Source organism: Nycticebus coucang, chromosome 3 (genome assembly GCF_027406575.1).
Source record: "Nycticebus coucang isolate mNycCou1 chromosome 3, mNycCou1.pri, whole genome shotgun sequence".
Taxonomy (NCBI): Eukaryota; Metazoa; Chordata; class Mammalia; order Primates; family Lorisidae; genus Nycticebus; species Nycticebus coucang.
In genome coordinates, this window is record NC_069782.1 from 20,256,852 (window position 1) to 20,277,115 (window position 20,264).

At 37.6% G+C, this 20,264-nt stretch overlaps 1 protein-coding gene across 3 annotated transcripts in view; it reads left to right on the forward strand.

Annotated features, from left to right (window-relative positions):
* The window catches only part of WASHC3 (WASH complex subunit 3), a 50,334-nt gene extending 31,055 nt beyond the window's left edge, over positions 1-19,279 (forward strand). For all 3 annotated transcript variants that reach the window (XM_053582969.1, XM_053582970.1, XM_053582971.1), the window contains 2 exons: positions 3,605-3,669; positions 19,046-19,279. In XM_053582969.1, coding sequence (XP_053438944.1) covers positions 3,605-3,669; positions 19,046-19,130 — 150 coding nt within the window. In that variant the 3' untranslated portion in view covers positions 19,131-19,279. The remainder of the gene's footprint in view (positions 1-3,604; positions 3,670-19,045) is intronic.
* The last annotated feature ends 985 nt before the right edge of the window (positions 19,280-20,264 follow it).

Consider the following 20,264-nt stretch of genomic DNA (forward strand, 5'->3'; position numbering starts at 1 on the left):
TCAGGCTGGTCTTGAGCTCCTCTACTATTAAAATTAATTTTATCATTAAATAAATTTAATAATACTGAATTTCATTCAAGCAAGTCTTACGAAGTCTTGTTGGTATAATACATTTTTTAAGTGATGTTAGTTTTCATTTCTTGCTTACTTTATCCCAAACATAGGAGTCTGTTCACACTGGTTGCCCCTAAGCCAGTGGGTTTTGGTTTTGTCTTTTATTTGTCATTAAACTTTTTATAAGCTACCAAAAGGCCCAAAGTTTTATTTTCTACTTTCTTTGTCTTCTAAACCTATCATAATTAAACTTTCCAGAGTACCTTAAAGATTACTTCATGGAATAATATTTCTTTCCAGGGTAGGTTTTGAAAATAATTCTATGATGGTCCTATTTATATTCATCCATCTAATATTTAGAATGTACCTAGGTCTGGCTCCTGCTCTCACAGCCATTGTAGTACATTGAGCTCCATAGAGACAGCGCTGGGGCACATGGGAGCCGGACGGGCACTGGGCGACTCTGTGCCTCACTGAGGAAAAATAACTACACATGGGCAAAGGAGATCCTAAGAAGCCGAGAGGCAAAATGTCATCATATGCATTCTTTGTGCAAACTTGTCGGGAGGAGCACAGGAGAAGCACCCAGATGCTTCAGTCAACTTCTCAGAGTTTTCTAAGAAGTGCTCAGAGAGGTGGAAGACCATGTCTGCTAAAGAGAAAGGAAGATTTGAAGGTATGGCAAAGGCAGACAAGGCCCGTTATGAAAGAGAAATGAAAACCTATATCCCTCCTAAAGGGGAAACAAAAAAGAAGTTCAAGGATCCCAATGCAACCAAGAGGCCTCCTTCAGTCCTTTTTCTTGTTCTGTTCTGAGTATCACCCAAAAATCAAAGTAGAACATCCGGCCTAACCATTGGTGATGTTGCAAAGAAGCTGGGGGAGATGTGGAATAACACTGCTGCGGAGGACAAGCAGCCTGATGAAAAGAAGGCTGCAAAGCTGAAGGAAAAATACGAAAAGGATATTGCTGCATACCGAGCTAAAGGAAAGCCTGATGCAGCGAAAAAGGGAGTCGTCAAGGCTGAAAAAAGAAAAAGAAGGAAGCAGATGAAGAGGAGGAAGATGAAGATGAAGATGATGAATAAGTTGGTTCTAGCGCAGTTTTTTTTTCTTGTCTAAAAGCATTTAACCCCCCTGTACACAACTCACTCCTTTTAAAGAAAAAAATTGAAATGTAAGGCTGTGTAAGATTTGTTTTTAAACTGTACAGTGTCTTTTTTTGTATAGTTAACACACTACCGAATGTGTCTTTAGATAGCCCTGTCCTGGTGGTATTTTCAGTAGCCACTAACCTTGCCTGGTACAGTATGGGGGTTGTAAATTGGCATGGGAATTTAAAGCAGGTTCTTGTTGGTGCACAGCACAAATTAGTTACATATGGGGATGGTAGTTTTTCATCTTCAATTGTCTCTGATGCAGCTTATACGAAATAATTGTTGTTCTGTTAACTGAATACCACTCTGTAATTGCAAAAAAGAAAAGTTGCAGCTGTTTTGTTGACATTCTGAATGCTTCTAAGTAAATACAATTTTTTTTATTAAAGAAAAGAATGTACATGTGTTTATTTGTATCTGAGTCTTAATAAGTTAAATTTTACTAACTTATAATATAAAACACAACAGTTGTTAAGATAAATATATAAATGAATCTGCAAGTACCCACCTTGACTTACTCGAATATCTTCTGAGTAACCCATAAACTTGAAAGAAAACCTTTGTTTTCTCAACTTCATTTAACTTAACAAGCTTTAAAAGGGGATATGACCTTTCCTCCTCCATAGCCAAAGTAAGGATTATAGAAGGATACTCTTTCTATAAAAGTCTTTTCTGGACAGATTTTTTTTAAAAGGTAGATAATTAAACTTTTTGAAATAAAATTTTTCAGTTTAAAAAATGAAGATTATAGTTAATGAACTGAATTAATTTGGCAAGATCTGTGAGACTCAAGACACTCTAAGAAAAAATATGGTCCTTAACTGTGAAGACCTTCATATTGAATTCATAATAAGGTTAGCTTTCATGTTTGTATGTATGCTTGCCTTTGGCAATAAAATAAGCATTTTAGGGGAAGGGGAATATCAGGACAAGTATAATATATACTTGTTCTTAAAAATATGTTTGAATGCCAGGTGTGGTGTCATTTGCCTATGGTCCCAGCTACTTCAGGAGGCTGAGGTGGAAAGATTGCTGAGCCCAGGAGTTTAAGTTCAGCTTGAGCAACATAGTGAGAACCCATCTCTAAAGAAAAAAATTTTTAATAAGTAATGAAAATATGCTTGAGACAAGTTTATATACGACAGATAATTTAAAAATCTGTATGTATTTCTAAATATTTGTGTTTTTCATTTTAAACAAATTGTCTTGAAGATGTGCATTTCAAAAGAGCTAAAAGAGATTTTGAAAGTTCTCACCACAAAGGAATAATACATGTCTGAGGTGACAAATATGTCAGCCTGATTTTGATCATTCTACAATGTATATATGTATCAAAAATCACATATATCACATAAATGTATGTAATTGTTGTTCGTCAGTTAAAAATGAAACTTATAAAAAGAGCATCTTAACTGGCTAGTGACAAGGGAAGAATGTGCAACAGCAATATTGAGGTGATTGAACTTTTTCCTGCGTGTACCCACCTAAACCTCCCTCTTCTGTCACATGGGGTGAGGGAAAGGGTCCCTCCAGTGACTCCGCCTGTTTTTACAGTGATATAATCAAGGCCCTCAAATTGAGCACATCAGATTAGTGCCTCCTCATCCTTGGGGATATTGTAAAGAGTGAGAATAGACAGATCTGATTTCATATTTTCCCTTTAGAGCTTCACCAAGTAAATGTCCAGTATATTTTTTTGTTAAATTTTTATTTCTACATCAAATCAATAACATTTCTGTCTTATCCTTTTCTTGCTGTTTTGATATTCTTAACGTGAACTCTGAAATTCACATGTTCTTAGTATTTTTGCAGCTGACACACTTCTAGAGTCATCATTACTTAGTGCTTATACTGGTGTTGGGAAGATGTATCATATAGTCCCAGGAGAGTTCCTGAATTCTATTTAACCTTTGTGCCTAAAAATGTTCAAATGCAATTGTACCGCTAATTTGGGAAAAGAATGTAAACGAAGCTATACTTAAGAGTAGAAAGCTCTGAAATTTTTATTTGAAATCACATTATTCTTATTGTTAAGTATTCATTGTAATGCTGTAGCCCGTGTTTTAATCATTTGAGTTGTCAGTGTGTTCTTTCCTTTGGCAATATAAGAAAATGAGAATATAATCTCTACCTTCTATACATCAGAGTTAATAATGAATAAACTCAAAGGATTTAATTAGGGCCTCTGTGGTATTGGGTAACACTGATTCCCTTAAGTCAGTATAAAATGTCTACCTTTTAGATTACTCAAGTGCAACACGTACACTAATATAGTAGCAAATTGAGAACTATTTTAAATAGTAAGACATCTAAAGGTCTTGTTTTAGGTAATGTGTGGAGACATATAAAGGAGGCATTTTCAATGATTGAATTATCTTATATCCTTTACATAGGGTGTTCCAGTGATGGCAATAAGAAACAAAATGATATCAGAAGGACTAGACCCAGATCTTCTTGAGTAAGTAACTCTTCTAATATAATGATATTATTGCCAGATACTGAATTTGTCAGTTATAATTAAAATATTTCAAGCTGTCTCTATATATTTTCCTACATAGTGTTTTATGATTGAGGAAGCTATCTTTACAAATAGTATTTTTTCTGTTAACAAAAGGAAAATACCCTGTGCTACTAAAACCATCCTTTGCACATTTTAGTAGCAATTTTAATAGATCAGTGTTGACTCTAGATATCCAAAGGAGCTGGAATTTGATGCCAGATATTTTTTTCTTTTCATGATATCTTTTCTTCTTTTGTTTTGTTTTGGTTTTGTTTCATTTTGTTTTGTTTCGGGAAGGAGACCATGGTTATTATCTGCCAACTTTTTACTTTACACCTTAGTGTGTAGGAAATTTATTCTGTTGTGATCTAGGTTAAACCAGATTGAGAAAGAAATAGGTAAAGTTACTGTATGTCCATGTTAATGTTTATTAAGAAACTATATACCAGTTTGTGTGAGTTTTAGAAAATATTTTTTGAAAAATGTTGAACAATTGTATCTCAGACATTTGATAATAATTCATTCCATCCAAGCAAACCTGGCTGCATAATTCATCCTGTATAAAATAATATCTTTTTTTTTTTTTGCAGTTTATGGCCGGGGCTGGGTTTGAACCCATCACCTCTGGCATATGGGGCTGGCGCCCTACTCCTTTGAGCCACAGGCACCACCCTATAAAATTTAATGGTGATTCTTCAGAATTATTCCATTTTGCAAGTATCTATATACTTATAAAGAGAATTTCCTATTTGGGGTTTTAGTTTACCCTAATGTATTTAGCGATGCTATCCAAGCATTCATACTGTACTAGCAGTATATTTTGGAATTTTTCTTGGCTCTTAGCCTTCCAAGAAAAGATGTACATTTTGGAAGTAAAACACATAAAGTAGTCTTTTTCTCATATTTTATCTTCCAAATTAGGAAATTTAAGAATTTTTTAAAAGTCTACAAGAACAGATTTCTAATATGTATCTACATTTTGATACATATTCAAGTAGCAAGTAGTTGAAGTATAATGGCATGACTTGGTAATTTGAACTAACACATCTCCAGGATATTTGGCATTTGTTCTGGAAATTGTTTCTGACACACACCTTAAAAGCAGTTGGATGGTGACATACATTTTTAATGTGAATTGGTCATATGGGTTCAATCCATTTTGCTACTCATTGGAATATGTAAGTTATAAACACATTTAACATTAACCATGACCTTTTTTTTGCTTCTGGAAATACACAGTAGAGGGTCTATAATAGTAACTAAAATGATGATGTTTCTTTAGAGAAAATGTAGCAAATGGAAAACCAGTGCCCTATAAGCGTCAGCGTATGCAGGATATCCAACTACTGGCTTCATTTCATTCCTTGCCCAGCCTAAACTACTTCGTAGTCCTTTACCTCAACCAGCTATCCTTACCAGCAACTTGAAAATTGTCCTTGAGTCTGCCCTCTCTTTACCCCTACCACGTCAGTCACTATGAGTTTCTCATTTTCAGTCTCTCTCACATCTGACCAAAGGCCTCCATGCCCACTGCAGTCTAATTCAGGCCTGCGTCGTTTCTCCCTGAATTATTGTAGTAGCTTCTTATGGATTTCCTATTCAATTCAAGCCATCCACTAAAGTCGGAGTGGATGTGTTCATGCTTCATTCTTGCTTCACATCTTCCTGGGATTCTCTTTTGCGTTCTACTTGCAGTCTAAGCATTACATATGGGTGCTATTGTTGTGAAGACCCAGATTCTCTCACTAGCTCCATCTCATCATTCTTCCATGTGTCTCATGCAGCCATAGCAACCATCTTGTGGTTCCCTGAATCTTTCTTTTTTCCTATTCTCCTTTGGTGTCTTTAAATGTTTTCTTTCCTCTCTATGGAACTACCTCCCCCATCTCATGGGCCTGGCTAATTTCTTGCTCTTCAGGACTTCATTAGGTATCACTACCTGAAGAAGTCCATAAATGACGGCATGGAGGAAAATCCCAACACCCCCAAACACTCCCTTCTATCTCGCATAGCAAGTTTGAGCATATGTCATTGTCTATAAATGTTGAGAAACATTGTTTTGAGGTAGTGCCAAGTTTTAGGGTAGAATTCCAGTAACAGTTAACATTGTCTTACAGAAAAGCTACTCCTCAACCACAGCCTGGGCCCCAAATTCCAACCCATTACCTCATAAATACATGCCACTGGTCACCATGGGCCCTGGTTGGAGTGGGGGTGACTCACTATAACCTATCACCACTAGTAGCTAACAATTCCAGCTATACTTAGATATGATAAGTGGAATCAACTGCCTTGTTAACAGAGAAATCCTGGTGCTTTTGGAATCATGTTTACATAAAAGTTAAGGAGCCTCACGTTGGAAGAAAAGTTTGAGATGATGAAAGAGAAGAAAATGTGCCATGCAAGGAAAGAGTACACTTGTATTTAGAATCCTGGGTACATATTAAGCCTCAGCCAAGAACTTTCCGTGAAGCTTGTTCTGCTTCCTTTTTTCTTTTAAAGTATAAACATACACTTTCTTTTTTATTTACTTTAGGTAGTAAGAAAAGCCATGTTAAGAAGAAATAGTCTAGATCTGTCGGTCCAAACTGAGGTTAATATGCAAATAAATACTGATCAGAAAATACATTGCTATTTGTTTGGCTTGTGTATATAGAAAATTGGGCGGTGCCTGTGGCTCAGTCGGTAGGGCGCCGGCCCCATATACCGAGGGTGGCGGGTTCAAACCCGGCCCCGGCTGAACTGCAAACCAAAAAATAGCTGGGCGTTGTGGCGGGCGCTTGTAGTCCCAGCTACTCGGGATGCTGAGGCAAGAGAATCGCTTAAGCCCAGGAGTTGGAGGTTGCTGTGAGCTGTGTGATGCCATGGCACTCTATCGAGGGTGATAAAGTGAGACTCTGTCTCTACAAAAAAAAAAAGAAAATTAGAAGCTAGGAGTACACAATTTTAAGTGAAAAAAAGTTAACATGTTAGGGGGAAGAGAGCCTGGAAATTTTCCTAGAAAACTGAAGAAAATGCCTGATTATTACTCAATAAACATTATTTGTTTGATACTTCTATGTGGTTATTTAATTATTTTTAAAAATGCAAACTTTTGAAATAATAGTAGTTTTGAGACAGAGTCTCACTCTGTGGCCCTCGGTAGAATGCCATAGCATCATAGCTCACAACGCCAGCTATTTTTAGAGGCGGGGATCTAGGTTCTTGCTCCAACTGGTCTCCAACTCCTGAGCTCAAGGGATCCACCCACCTCAGCTTCCCAGAGTGCTTTGTCATACTCAAAAGAGTTTAAGAGGAAAGAAAATGGAAAATTTTAACTGGTCTTTGTCCAAAGATTAATCTGCTTTAGTTTTGTATGCAGGAATACAGAATGAATAATGCCTTGTAAATTCTTACAATCAATTCCTAGGTTTCCTTGCCAGGAAAAAAAAAAAAAGTACACACCTAACCTCTCTTTGTATCAGTTTCCTTATTCAGGAAAATGAGAAATAGAACATCTCCTCATAGAGTTGTTCAGACTAAGAACTAAGATAGATAATGATGGAAGCACTTAGCACAGCTCTGGACAAGTAGTAAATGTTCAGTAAATATTAGTTGTGATTAATGAATGGTTTAATGGAGGAATATATAGCAAATTCTAAACAATGGATTTACCAGGCTTTTGGATCATAGCTTGTTTATAACCCTGTAGTTACCTGTATATGTTATGTTTTCAACAAAGATACACATATTTAACTTACTCAGAGTAGTTATCTTTTTAAATTGTATTCTATTTTCTCAAACCAAAAGTCTGTATTTTCAACTTTTCAGTAAGGAACAGATTTCTTTTTTTTTTTTTTTTTTTGAGACAGAACATCATGCTGTCGCCCTGGGTAGAGTTCTGTGGCATCACAGCTCACAGCAATCTCCAACTCCTGGGCTTAAGCGATTCCCCCTTCTTGGTCCCCTCCCAAGAAGCTGGGACCACAGGCACCCACCACAACACCTGACTATTTTTTGGTTGCTGTTGTCATTGTTGTTTGGCAGGCCTGGGCTGGATTCAAATCCACCAGCTCTGGTGTATGTGGCTGGTTCCTTAGCCGTTTGAGCCACAGGTGCCAAGCAACAGATTTCTGAAATTGAAATTCAGCATGTCATACTCTTAACCTTACCAGGAGGGTACGGTGTGCAGTATATTGAGTTGACTAAAGAAAGTTTATAACCAAGTTCAAGTTACTATGCAGGCTTTGAACAGAACAGCTCAGTTGGCATTTATCCTAGAGATAACTATTCACAAGACGCTTATTCCGTCTCCCAGAAGCTGGAATGACCACTACTAATGGTTGCCAGAGTAGAAGCAATCACCTCAGCCTGCTTATCACTAAGACAAGGGAGGATTTATTAGTGTTAAGCAAAAGAATACTGGTAAGCAAAACTTTCTTTTACAATGCATGTCCAGCAGATTTTCCTGACCTCTAAGGGAATTCCATATCTGCCAGTGACCTTTATCTACATCCTGACACAACAACATAATGGATTAAAGGTTGAGTTTTTGAGGATATAGTAGACCTCAATTCCACAACTGGACAATTCCAAAAATATATCTTTTTACTGGATTTATTTATTTATTTTAGAGATAGATCTCACTCTGTTACCCAGGCTGGAGTGCAGTAGCCCTGTCATAGCTCACTGTAACCTTGAATTTTTGGACTCAAGATATCCTTCTGCCTCAGCCTCTGAGTATGTGGGACTATAGGCACATAGCACTACATTTGGCTATTTTAAAAATATTTTGTAGAGACGGGGTCTTGCTGTGTTGCCCAAGCTGGTCTCAAACTCTTGGCCTCCAGAGATCCTCCCACATTAGCCTCCAAAAGTGCTGGAATTATAGTTGTGAGCCCCTCCCTGGCCAGTGGTTTCATTCTTTTTTAAGTTTGCCAAGCTGAGTTCTCCATTTCATATAATTACTAGTCCTCATTCATGGGCTGGCAGACACAGGCTAGAAAGTATAAGATAAATAAGAAAATGACAAAATGGTATTTGTTCATTGCTGAAGACCTTGATCACCAGAGTGTGAGAGTAATAGAAAGATCAAAGAGGCACTGGACTGGAACTATGCCATCAGCTCTTCTGGATCTCTGACTTGCCAACTGCAGATCTTATTTTGTGTTGCCATAATCGTATGAGCCAATTATTTATGGGAAATATATACCTATATATTACATTTGTATATACATATAAATATCCAGTTGGTTCTGTTCTCTGGAGAATCCAGACAAATACACAGTATACTTGAATAGTTTTTTTTTTTTTTTTCTTGAAACAGAGTCTCACTATGTCATCCTCAATAGAGTGCTGTGGCATCACAGCTCACAACAACCTCAAACTCTTAAGCAATTCTCTTGCCTCAGCCTCCCAAGTGGCAGGACTACAGGTGTCCACCACAATGCCCAGCTATTTTTTTGTTGTAGTTGTTATTTGGTAGGTCCAGGCTGGATTATAACCTGCCAGCTCTGATGTATGTGGCCGGCGCACTAGCTTCTGAGCTACAGGTGCCGAGACTTAAATAGTTATTTTTTAAAACTGTATTGTCTACCTCTGCTCAAAGGCAAACTTCATGAGGATAAGGATTCGTATCTATTTGGTTCACTACTTTTTTCTCAACATGATAGCTGACACATGGTAGGTGCTTAATAAATATTGGTTGATTGGCTAAAAAAAAGTAGTATTCAAAAGCAGATGTGGTCTGTCAGTGACTAACAAGTGAGAGACAGGGGACTGCTGGGACGTAAATGATCTGAGATCAATAGCAGAAGCTCATCCTATCTAGAATAGTTGGTTTTCTTTTTCTTTTTTTTTTTTTCCTTTTCTTGGGTTCAGGTGATCCTCTTGCCTCAGCCTCCCAAGTTGCTGAGACTACAGGCACCTGCCACAACTGCCAGCTATGTTTTTAGAGACAGGGTCTCACTCTTGTACAGGCTGGTCTTGAAATCCTGATCTCAGATGGTCCACCTGCCTTGGCCTCCCAGAGTGCTAGGATTACAGGCGTTAGCCACCGCACCTGGTCTGGCTTTCTTTTTCTTTATGAAATTAGGCATAAAATTGTTCTCCTAGTTAGAGGAGTCTACTTATCAAGACAAAGAACAGGGTATACTTGTCCTGATAAGAATTCAGAAAAGACTGGCTTGGCACCTGTAGCACAGTGGTTACAGCACTGGCCACATGTACCAAGGGTGGCAGGTTCAAACCCAGCCCGGGCCAGCTAAACAACAATGACAACTGCAACAAAAACATAGCCAGGCATTGTGGTGGGCACCTGTAGTCCCAGCTCCTTGGGAGGCTAAGGCAAGAGAATCACTTAAAAAGAATTCAGAAAAGACCAAAGTATATATAGTGTGAGTAAATGAAATAAGTCTCACTAGCTACTATAACATCAATGATGAAATTGTTACATATTTTTAACTATCCCAGAGGTCTTTATACAGATGGTGCAGTCTCAGTTCAGGAATTCTACTGTTCTATTGTTATTGTTGTTGTTGTTGTTGTTGACCGTCTTTACTCTGTTGCCCTGGGTAGAGTGGCTTGGCATCATAACTCACAGCATTCTGAGGTACTGGCCACCACAATCAGCTAGTTTTTCTGTTTTTAGTAGAGATGGGGTCACACTCTTGCTCAGGCTGGTCTCAAACTCCTGAGCTCAGGCAATCTACCCACCTCAGCCTCCCAGAGTGCCAGGATTACAGGCGTGAGCCACCATGCCAGGCCTCTGCTTTTTTGGTAAGACTACCTATTCCCTTTGCATAGACTCTGACAGACCACTGCTAATGTAAGTGTCATGTAACATAACTTTGTGTGCTGTAGTTGACAGTGAAAAGAAAGTTGAATGATAACTACTATTCCCTCTCTCTACCACCTTCTATGCAGCTCAGTAATATTTTTATTAACAATGTTTTTGGTACTTAATCTGCTTAACATTCAGCTGGTTTAAACATAAAGAAAATGAAAAATGTTTTTAAACTTTTTATCTATGTAAATAAACATTTCCCCAAAGAATGTTGATTTGGTTGTTACATCCTTAAAGTGACTATGTTTTTAAACACAAATATAAGTCTTCATTTAATGAAAACAAATCAAATCAATAGTATTTGTATTTTAGGATTCCCTTTATATTCAGGATTGCAAAAATCAACCCAAACTAGCTTAATCGAAAAGGGAAGTTACAGACTAATAAATAGCTGAGAAATCTAGGTATAAGACAGCGTCTAGGGCCTTCATATCATCTGGGCGGGCTAGCCGAGGTTCTTCTCTTTCCCCTCACCTCATTCCACTTTTACTTTCTTGGAGTAATAAACCATGTCTTTCACTCTGCTGATGAGATTCCTCTCTGAAGCCAAGGAATATAGCCCCCTAAAGGCTTTAATTTTGCTAGTTTTTCCAACTTACCAGAAAGAGAGCCCTTTCTGTAGTTCATTTCTAGGGAGACATTCTAATCGGCCCTGCTTAGGTGATGTGCCTTCCCTTGAATCCATCTTTCCAAGGGAAGAGCCTCCTGTGATTGGGCAGGCCCAGATTGTGTAACTGAAACAAGGAGGTAGGTAGGGAAGGGTGAGGGCAGCCTTCTTCCATTCCCATAATCTTGGGTGTCAAAATTAGCATGTACATAGCATCTGACATGCTAAAAAGTACTGATTTGTATATGCTTAGTCCCTCTTTCTGATCCTTTCCTTTCTATATTTTAGCTCATTTTTAGTTGAGATCAACCTAGTAACTTCTTTGAAAAGATTTATTTTAAGATAACTTAGCATTAATGTAAGTTTAAACATAGACCTTAAAATTTTGCTTTTATTAAGAATTTTATCGATGAGAAAATCAATAAAATCATGTCACAAATCAATAATAGATGAGATTAGACCATTTGATAGATGCAATAGGTGAAGAGAGGGAAGAAATTATATAAAATGTTAATTTTATATTAATTTTATAGATTTATAAATTTTATATAAAATGTGTTATTGCTGTCACCATTGTCACAAATATAAATATGCTTATTAAAATGTAAATACCAAGATAGTATTTTTGTAACCACTAATGATTAAAATTTTTAAAAATACACCTAATACATCATGAGTATAATTACAACTTTATAGATTTTTCAGTATTTTGCTGATGTATCCTTTTTTAATAATTTCACTTACATATTTAAGTAGTCAGAGACTATTATAAAGTCTTCATTTCCAGATTTTCAAGTGAAGCGTATTTCCTTTGAATTTAGAGAAGCTAAATTTCAGTAGTTTAAAGTAGTAACCTTTTCAAGTATGTCTTAAAACTTCTTTCTCATAAAACAACTTAAAATGAACGATTCACACACGTACAGATAAATGCATGTATCTAGATATGCAAAAGAGCTCCACTTCCTTCATATCCTTCATATCTGTCTATGATCAAGGAAGAGTAGTTCTGATCACAATATATAAAGACCTTCATTTTGTTTCCCCTGAAGATATGACCATCAAGGGCATGTTCTATCATTACAGTTAACATTTGTAAGGCTTTATAACCAATAAAATGCTTTCCTATATATTACCTCGATTCTCAGGATTTCTTGAAGTTTTTTTCTTTTTTATACCCAAGGAGAACTTGTATATTCTTTTTCTTTGGTTCTGCTGGTGACTGTAATTCAAAGTAGCATAAAATTTATTTTAAAAATAATGAGGACAGAAAATAACAATATTAAAGAAATTGAAGCCTTGTGCACTGTTGGATGGTGGTGATGATTGTACAACAATGTGAATGTTCTTAACACTACAGTCCCGTGTACTCAGGAGGCTGAGGCAAGAGGATCGCTTGAGCCCAGCAATTTGAGGTTGCTGTAAGCTGTGATGCCTGGACACTCTACCCAAGGTGACAAAGTGAGACTCTGTCTCAAAAAAAAAAAAAAAAAGGAAGAAAGAAGAAAAAGAACAGCAAAATTCCTGAAGTGAAACCATACCCACTATATAAAGACCTCTGGGATAGTTAAAAATATATAACAATTTCATCTTTGATATAGTAGCTAGTGAGACTTATTTCATTTACTCACACTTATATACACTTTGGTCTTTTCTGAATTCTTATCAAGACAGGTATATCCTGTTCTTTGTCTTGGTAAATAGACTCTTGCAACCAGGAGAACAATTTCATGCCTAATATTATGAAGAAAAAGAAAGCCAGACCAGGTGCCGTGGCTCACACCTGTAATCCTAGCACCCTGGGAGGACGAGGCAGGTGGAAAGCCTGAGATCAGGATTTCAAGACCAGCCTGTGCAAGAGTAAGACCCTGCCTCTAAAAAAATAACTGGATTACTTGAACACCTATAGTCCCAGCTACTTCGGAGTCTGAGGCAAGAAGATTGCTTGAGTCCAAGAGTTTGAGGGTGACAGACTGAGACTGTCTCAAAAAAAATAAAAATGAAAAAATAAGTAATATAAAAAAACACTACTGGGGCGGCGCCTGTGGCTCAGTCGGTAAGGCGCCAGCCCCATATACCGAGGGTGGCGGGTTCAAACCCGGCCCCGGCCAAACTGCAACCAAAAAATAGCCGGGCGTTGTGGCGGGCGCCTGTAGTCCCAGCTACTCGGGAGGCTGAGGCAAGAGAATCGCTTAAGCCCAAGAGTTGGAGGTTGCTGTGAGCTGTGTGAGGCCACGGCACTCTACCGAGGGTGGTACAGTGAGACTCTGTCTCTACAAAAAAAAAAAAAAAAAACACTACTGAACAGTTAAAAACAGTTATGACAGTAAATTTTACATTGTATGTATTTTACCACAATAAAACGTTTAAAAAAGAAAAACAATTGCTGATAAAAATGTGAAGACATTAAAACCCTCATTACATTGCTGGTGAAAATGTAAAATGGTGCTGCTGCTGTGGAAAAGTTTGATAGTTCCTCAGAAAGTTAAACAGAGATACTACCTGATACAGCGACTCCTCACCTAAGTATACCCAGGAGAATTGAAAACATACGTTCACACAAAAACATGTACACAGATGTTCATAGCAGCATTATTCGTAATAGCCAAAAAATAGAAACAGTCCAGGTGTCCATCAACTGATAAGCAAAATGTGATATATCTATACAGTGGAATATTACATACTCTAAAAATAGTAAAGTATTGATAAATGCTACAACAAGGATGAACCTTGAAAACGTGCTCAGTGAAAAAAGCCAGACACAAAGGCCAAATATCACATGATCCCGCTCACATGAAATGTTCAGAACCAGCAAATCCGTATACACAGAAAGCCGAATATGGTTGCCAGAGACTTGGATTAAAGGAAAATGTAGAGTGTTTGCTACTGGGCACAGGTTTCTTTTTGGGGGTACTGAAAATGTTCTGGAATTGTATAGTGGTGATAGTTATACAACCTTGTGAATATTCTGAAAACCACTAATTTGGGGGCTGGGCATAGTGGCTCACGCCTGTAATCCCAGCACTTGGGAGGCCAAGGCTAGTGGATTGCCTAAGCTCACAGGTTTGAGACCAGCCTGAGCCAGAGAGAGACCTCATCTCTAAAAATAGCCGGGTGTTGTGGGCACCTGTAGTCCCAGCTACTTGGGAGGCTGAGGCAAGAGAATCACTTAAGCCTAAGAGTTTGAGGTTGCTGTGAGCTATGATGCCACAATATTCTACCAAGGGTGACAACGTGAGATTTTGGCCACCCCCCCCCCCCAAAAAAAAAGAAAAGAAAACCCACCAATTTATATACTTTAAAATGGTAGATTTTATGGTATGGATTATATATCTTAATTTAAAAAATAAATGAGCACATAAGAATCCCAAGCTTAATTTTGCCATTTCAGTGAAAAACTCAACATTTTGTATACCTTCTTCCCACCCTTCACCTATTGCTTCTGCCAAATGGTCTAATCTCATCTATTATTGTACCTTTCCCAAATGACCTGTAGTTCCCGAACGCAGCATGCCACACCATTACCATTTTGCTCTTTCCTCAGGATGCTCTGGTTCTCACTCGTGTCCTCCTTTTCTGTTCCTGACAAACTCCTGCTCATGTCTCAGAACTCTTCACAAGTGTTTCTGCCTCTTTGGAGCCTTCTCTGACCAACTCTGAAAGAGATAACTACTTTTTCTTTTCACACCCTTATATATACAGCTTAACAACAGGGCTATGCCATGGGAAAGGTGTTGTTAAGTGATTTTGTTGTTGTATAAACATCATAGAGTATACTCACACAACCCTAGGTGGTATAGCCTACTACACACCTAGGCTGTAAACCTGTACAGCATGTTATTGTACCAAATACTATAGGTAGGTTTATATGTATGTAAACACAGAAAAGATATACGGTGTCAAACGGTCTGTGAACCAAGTGTATGGTGCCCCATGATCATACTAATGTACACAGCTATGATTTAATAAAAAAAAAAAAAGAAAGAAAAGAAAAGATATACAGTAAAAATATGGTATATGAGATAAAAATGGTACATTTGAATAGGACATATGCCATAAATGGAGCTTGTAGGACTGGAAATTATTCTGGTTGAGTCAGTAAGTGGTGAGTGAATATGAAGGACTAAGATATTACTGTATATACTGTAGACTTTATAAACATTATACACTTAGGTTACACTAAATTCATTAAAAAATATTTTCCTTGCCCTGGCATGGTATCTCACACCTGTAGACCTAGCACTTAGAGGCCGAAGCAGGAGGGTTACTTGAGACCAGTAGTTTAAGACTAACCTGGTCTTTTTTTTTTAAGAAGACCCTGTCTCTTTAAAAAAAAAAAAAAAATAGCCTGACATGGTAGTGCATGCCTGTAGTCCCAGCTACTTAGGAGTTTGAGGTGGGAGGATTGCCTGAGCCCAGGAGTTAAAGGTTGCAGTGAATTATGATCATGCCACTGCCCTCCAGACTGAATGGCAGAGCAAGACTCTTGTCCCTTAAAAAATAAATATTTTTCTTCAATAATAAATTAGCCTTAGCTCACTATAACTTTATTTATTTATTTTTTTTTTGTAGAGACAGAGTCTCACTTTATGGCCCTCGGTAGAGTGCCGTGGCATCACACAGCTCACAGCAACCTCCAACTCCTGGGCTTAAGTGATTCTCTTGCCTCAGCCTCCCGAGTAGCTGGGACTACAGGCGCCCACCACAACGCCCAGCTATTTTTTGGTTGCAGTTTGGCCGGGGCCGGGTTTGAACCCGCCACCCTCGGCATATGGGGCCGGCGCCCTACGGACTGAGCCACAGGCGCCACCCAACTTTATTTTTTTTTTTATTTTTTTACCTTTTTGACTCATTTGTAATTAAACTTAGTTTAAACATGAATACATTGTATAGCTATACAAAAATGCTTTATATCTTTATATCTTTCTAGGCTTTTTTCCATGTTTAAAATTTTTATTTATTTATTTATTTTTACTTTTTAAACTTTTTTATTAAAAACTAAGATATAAGCCAGGTTCAGTGGCTTATACCTAGAATCCTAACACTCTGGGAGGCTAAGGCAAGAGGACCCCTTGAGCTCAGGAATTTGGGACCAGGCTAAACAAGAGCAAGACCTTGTCTCTACTAAAAATAGAAAAATTCTCCTGGTATTGTGGTGGATGCCTAAAATCCCAGCTAAGAGGGAAGCTGAGACAGAGGATCACTGGAACCCAGGAGTTTGAGGTTGCTGTGAGCTAGGCTGACCCCATGCCACTGTAGCCTAGGCAACAGAATAAGACTCTTGTCTCAAGAAAAAAGAGAACACAGCAGACACATGATACAGGGTCAGGGTCATTAATATCACTGCCTTCTACCTCCATATCTTGTCCCACTGGAAGGTCTTCAGTGGCAGTAACGTACTTGGAGCTGTCATCTCCTATGGTAACAATACTTTCTCCTGGAATACCCTCTGGAGGACCTGCCTAAGGATATTTTACAGTTAATTTTTTTTTATAAGTAAAAGGAGTACATTCTAAAATAATATAGTATATAGTAAATATACATACTAGAAATTTTTCAGTTCCATTATCTTATGGGACCATTGTTACGTGGCCCATCATTGACTGAAACATTATGTAGCACGTGGCTGTATCACACTGTAAAACAGGAATTTGTTTGCATTTCTGTCTCCTCCATTAAAGTATCTTCTGCTTCTCAGCAGAAGATAATTCCTTGTTCATCTCTATCCCCAATACCTAACAGTTTCTAGCAAGTAGTATAATAAGTGCATCGTAATGAAAATACTTTAATAATAACGGGTAATATTTATTTAGTACTTACTTTGTGCCAGGTATAATTCAATATATTTTACATGTATTAATCTAACTTCATCATTACAGCAATCTAATCAGTTAGTTGGGCACACAGTAGTTAAATAACTTCCCCAAAGTTGGCCAACAAGTAAGACACAAGGCTGAGATCTGAACACAGCCAATCTGGCCCCAGAGCCTGTGTTCTTAACTGCTATGTGATACAACATCCCATGTATCAATAAATAATTATACTAGAGAATTCTATCATTTCACTCCTTATAGAACCTAAACTGCTTTATCCTTTGCTTAAATAGCATTTATTTTAGGGAGCTATATGTATATTGTTTTATTTGTTTGAGTTGTCATAGGTACCAATATAATCTTAATGTTGTTTTGAAGTAATTCCCTCTGGTAACATATTCCTTTTTAATGAAGTGGAAACAGGCTCGGCGCCCATAGCACAGTGATTACAGCACCAGCTACATACACTGAGGGTGGCAGATTTAAACTCGGCCTGGGCCGGCTAAACAACTGCAACCAAAAAATAGCTGGGCATTGTGGCGGACACCTGTAGTCCCAGCTACTTGGGAGACTTAGGCAAGAGTATCACTTAAGTCCAAGAATTTGAGGTTGCTGTGAGCTGTGAAGCCGCGGCACCCTACTGAGGATGACATAGTGAGACTCTGTCCCCAAAAAAAAAGTGAGATCAGTAGGAAATCAACTATATAGCAAAGGGAAATTTACTGGGAAAAAATGTACCCACTATTTATGCCTACTACTTCTAGAGTTGTTGCTTCTAACAAAGAATGATGAAGATGATGGTCCCAAGTTAGTATTGTAGGCAGATGGAACATCTTTCAAAACCTAGAAATGTTGTACCCACCTTTAAAGTTTTACTGTATTGGGTGCATACAGATCTTCCTTATAGGCATAATCTAAAATTGTTCAGCAGAGCAAATGGGTTTATTATATTTTACAGCTAGAGAGCAATGGAAGCATTTCTTTCTGTTTTATGGCATGCCAAACATATTAAAACATACAGGCCATTATTTTGAATACCCAAAAGTAACTGTTAGATCATACACTATCTTATTTTCTTATTTTAGTAATAGTAATTTCTATTTGTGGCCAAAAAGAGTTTTTTTATGTTGTTGTTGTTGTTGAGTTTCCTTAAATCTTTAATAAGAATCAAGGAGCCTGAGGAAGAAAGAAGTATGGTGGTTTTTATAAATTAAGATATAGCAGCTGTATTATTCTTCCTTTTTCTCTTAATTTTCCCCAAAGTGTACTTTCCCTGCTTAATTTACTTTCTTGGTGAGAATGAATAGAAGCCGAGTGATAGTACCACTGTATTAATTAAAGGATTCACTGGCACAAATGCTATTGGGGCTTATCTAGTTGACTGTTTTAATAACTCCATTAAAATTTCATTTTGGTTTATTATAGCACATCTTTGCAAAGATGGAGTTTAACCATTCTCCTGTCTCTTTATTGTGCCTAGGGGATCTTTGAAACAGAATTTTTGCTAACTCATAGTTTTTATATTTATTCTCTAAAGGTAAAATGTGCAAGTGAAAACAAACATTAAGAACTTTATTTGACAAGGCCCTCTCCTTCCCCACAAAATTCCCATATTGCGTATATTTTTTAATAGCCATTCTTAAATTCTCTGCAGTTGCTAAGTTTTTCCCTACAGCTTTCCTGAACATGAAGGCTTTCCTTTTCTTTCCATTTCTAGCTTTCCTTTCTCTGTACCTCCTCTGCACTTCGAGACTTCAGGGATTTAGCACTGGTCATGCCAGCCTCCACAGACTGCATCTCTGTCTATGGTTGGGTCTCCATGGTAATGAGAACTGAAATTGCTGAAATAGCACACAGAATGAGGACTGGCCTGAGAAAATAGTGCCGTGGCCTCTACAGGAATAGCATTTAATCCCCCTGGTGCCGGAGAGCCAGAGAGAAGCATACTGCGGTATAGAGCGGGAGACTGCCTCCCATAAAGACACAGTCGTGGCAAGTTTATTAGCAGCAATACTCTAAGAAGACTCTAATTTACAGTCTGTAAGTGCTATTTGCAATTGGACAAAACCTTGAAAGTTTCTTCTTCTCTTTCAGGAGACCAGATGCTCCAGTGCCTAATGGCGAGAGTGAAAAAACTGCAGAAGAAAGTTCAGACAGTGAATCTTCCTTTAGCGACTAAGCTACAATTACACGTGCATGGGTAGCATTCACATTCTATGAGAGCGAGCCTGCACTCTAGCTTACAGTCATAAAAACATCAAGTGGACCACATATCACCAACCTTCCTGTATGTTTAAAAAAATAAATAAAGCGTTTATAACCTGCCAATGTGTCTTGTTACTAAAATAAAGGGTCCTGAATTGAAAAACAGAATAACCTGAAGAAAGAATAATTAGTGCTACAAATACTTAGATGGAATTTTTCAGGAATGCAGTGAGCATTTTAAAAAGGAAGTCAATGTGAATTTAGTGATCAATAATAGACTCACTGCAAAGAAGTGTATTTGGTTAGGTGAATTATTGAATTTTTGTGACTATTTTAACATGAAAAGTATTATGTGCATTCATATAAGAATTGTTAAATTTCTAGTAGAAAATATTAGATTGAAATTATCTGTGACAATTTGAAACTTATAAATATTTTGGATATGGAATTTATTAGAAGCATATACCACTTATAACCACTTGACAATTAGTTCAGATATTTTTAAAGTCAGTTATTCTTATAACACAGCCATGAACAACATGGATACATTCTGAGAAATGTGTCATTAAGCAATTTAGTTGTGTAAACACAGAATGTACTTTCACAAACCTAAAGGGTACAGCCTGCTTCATACCTAGGCTAGATGGTCTAGCCAATTGCTTCTGGCTATAAAACTCTACAACATGTTACTGTATCTAAACAGAATGTGTAGTAAAAATGTGTATGGTATTACAATCTTATGGGACTACTGTCAAAAATGGGGTCCATGATTAACCAAAACCTTGTTATGTGGCACATGACTATATTTACTATTAGATGGAAATTGAAGATAGTTATAATGTGGTTCGTGAGCAACCATCATTGTCATCAGCCTCTTATTTTTTATTTCAGATTAAAATGAGGGTAAAAGTGTTTAGGTTACATTGTTTTCAATTCTAAGATGAAGTTCAAGTTGTAGTTGAGCCCTTCACCCAGAGCGCATGCTGAACACCCTCACATTGTGCATGTTACGTGAGATCCCACCAGTCGCCCTCCATCCTCTCCCCTTCCCTCTTTCCCCTCTCCCCTGCACCTTGCTAGACTATACTTGTGTTTTTTCTTTTGTGCA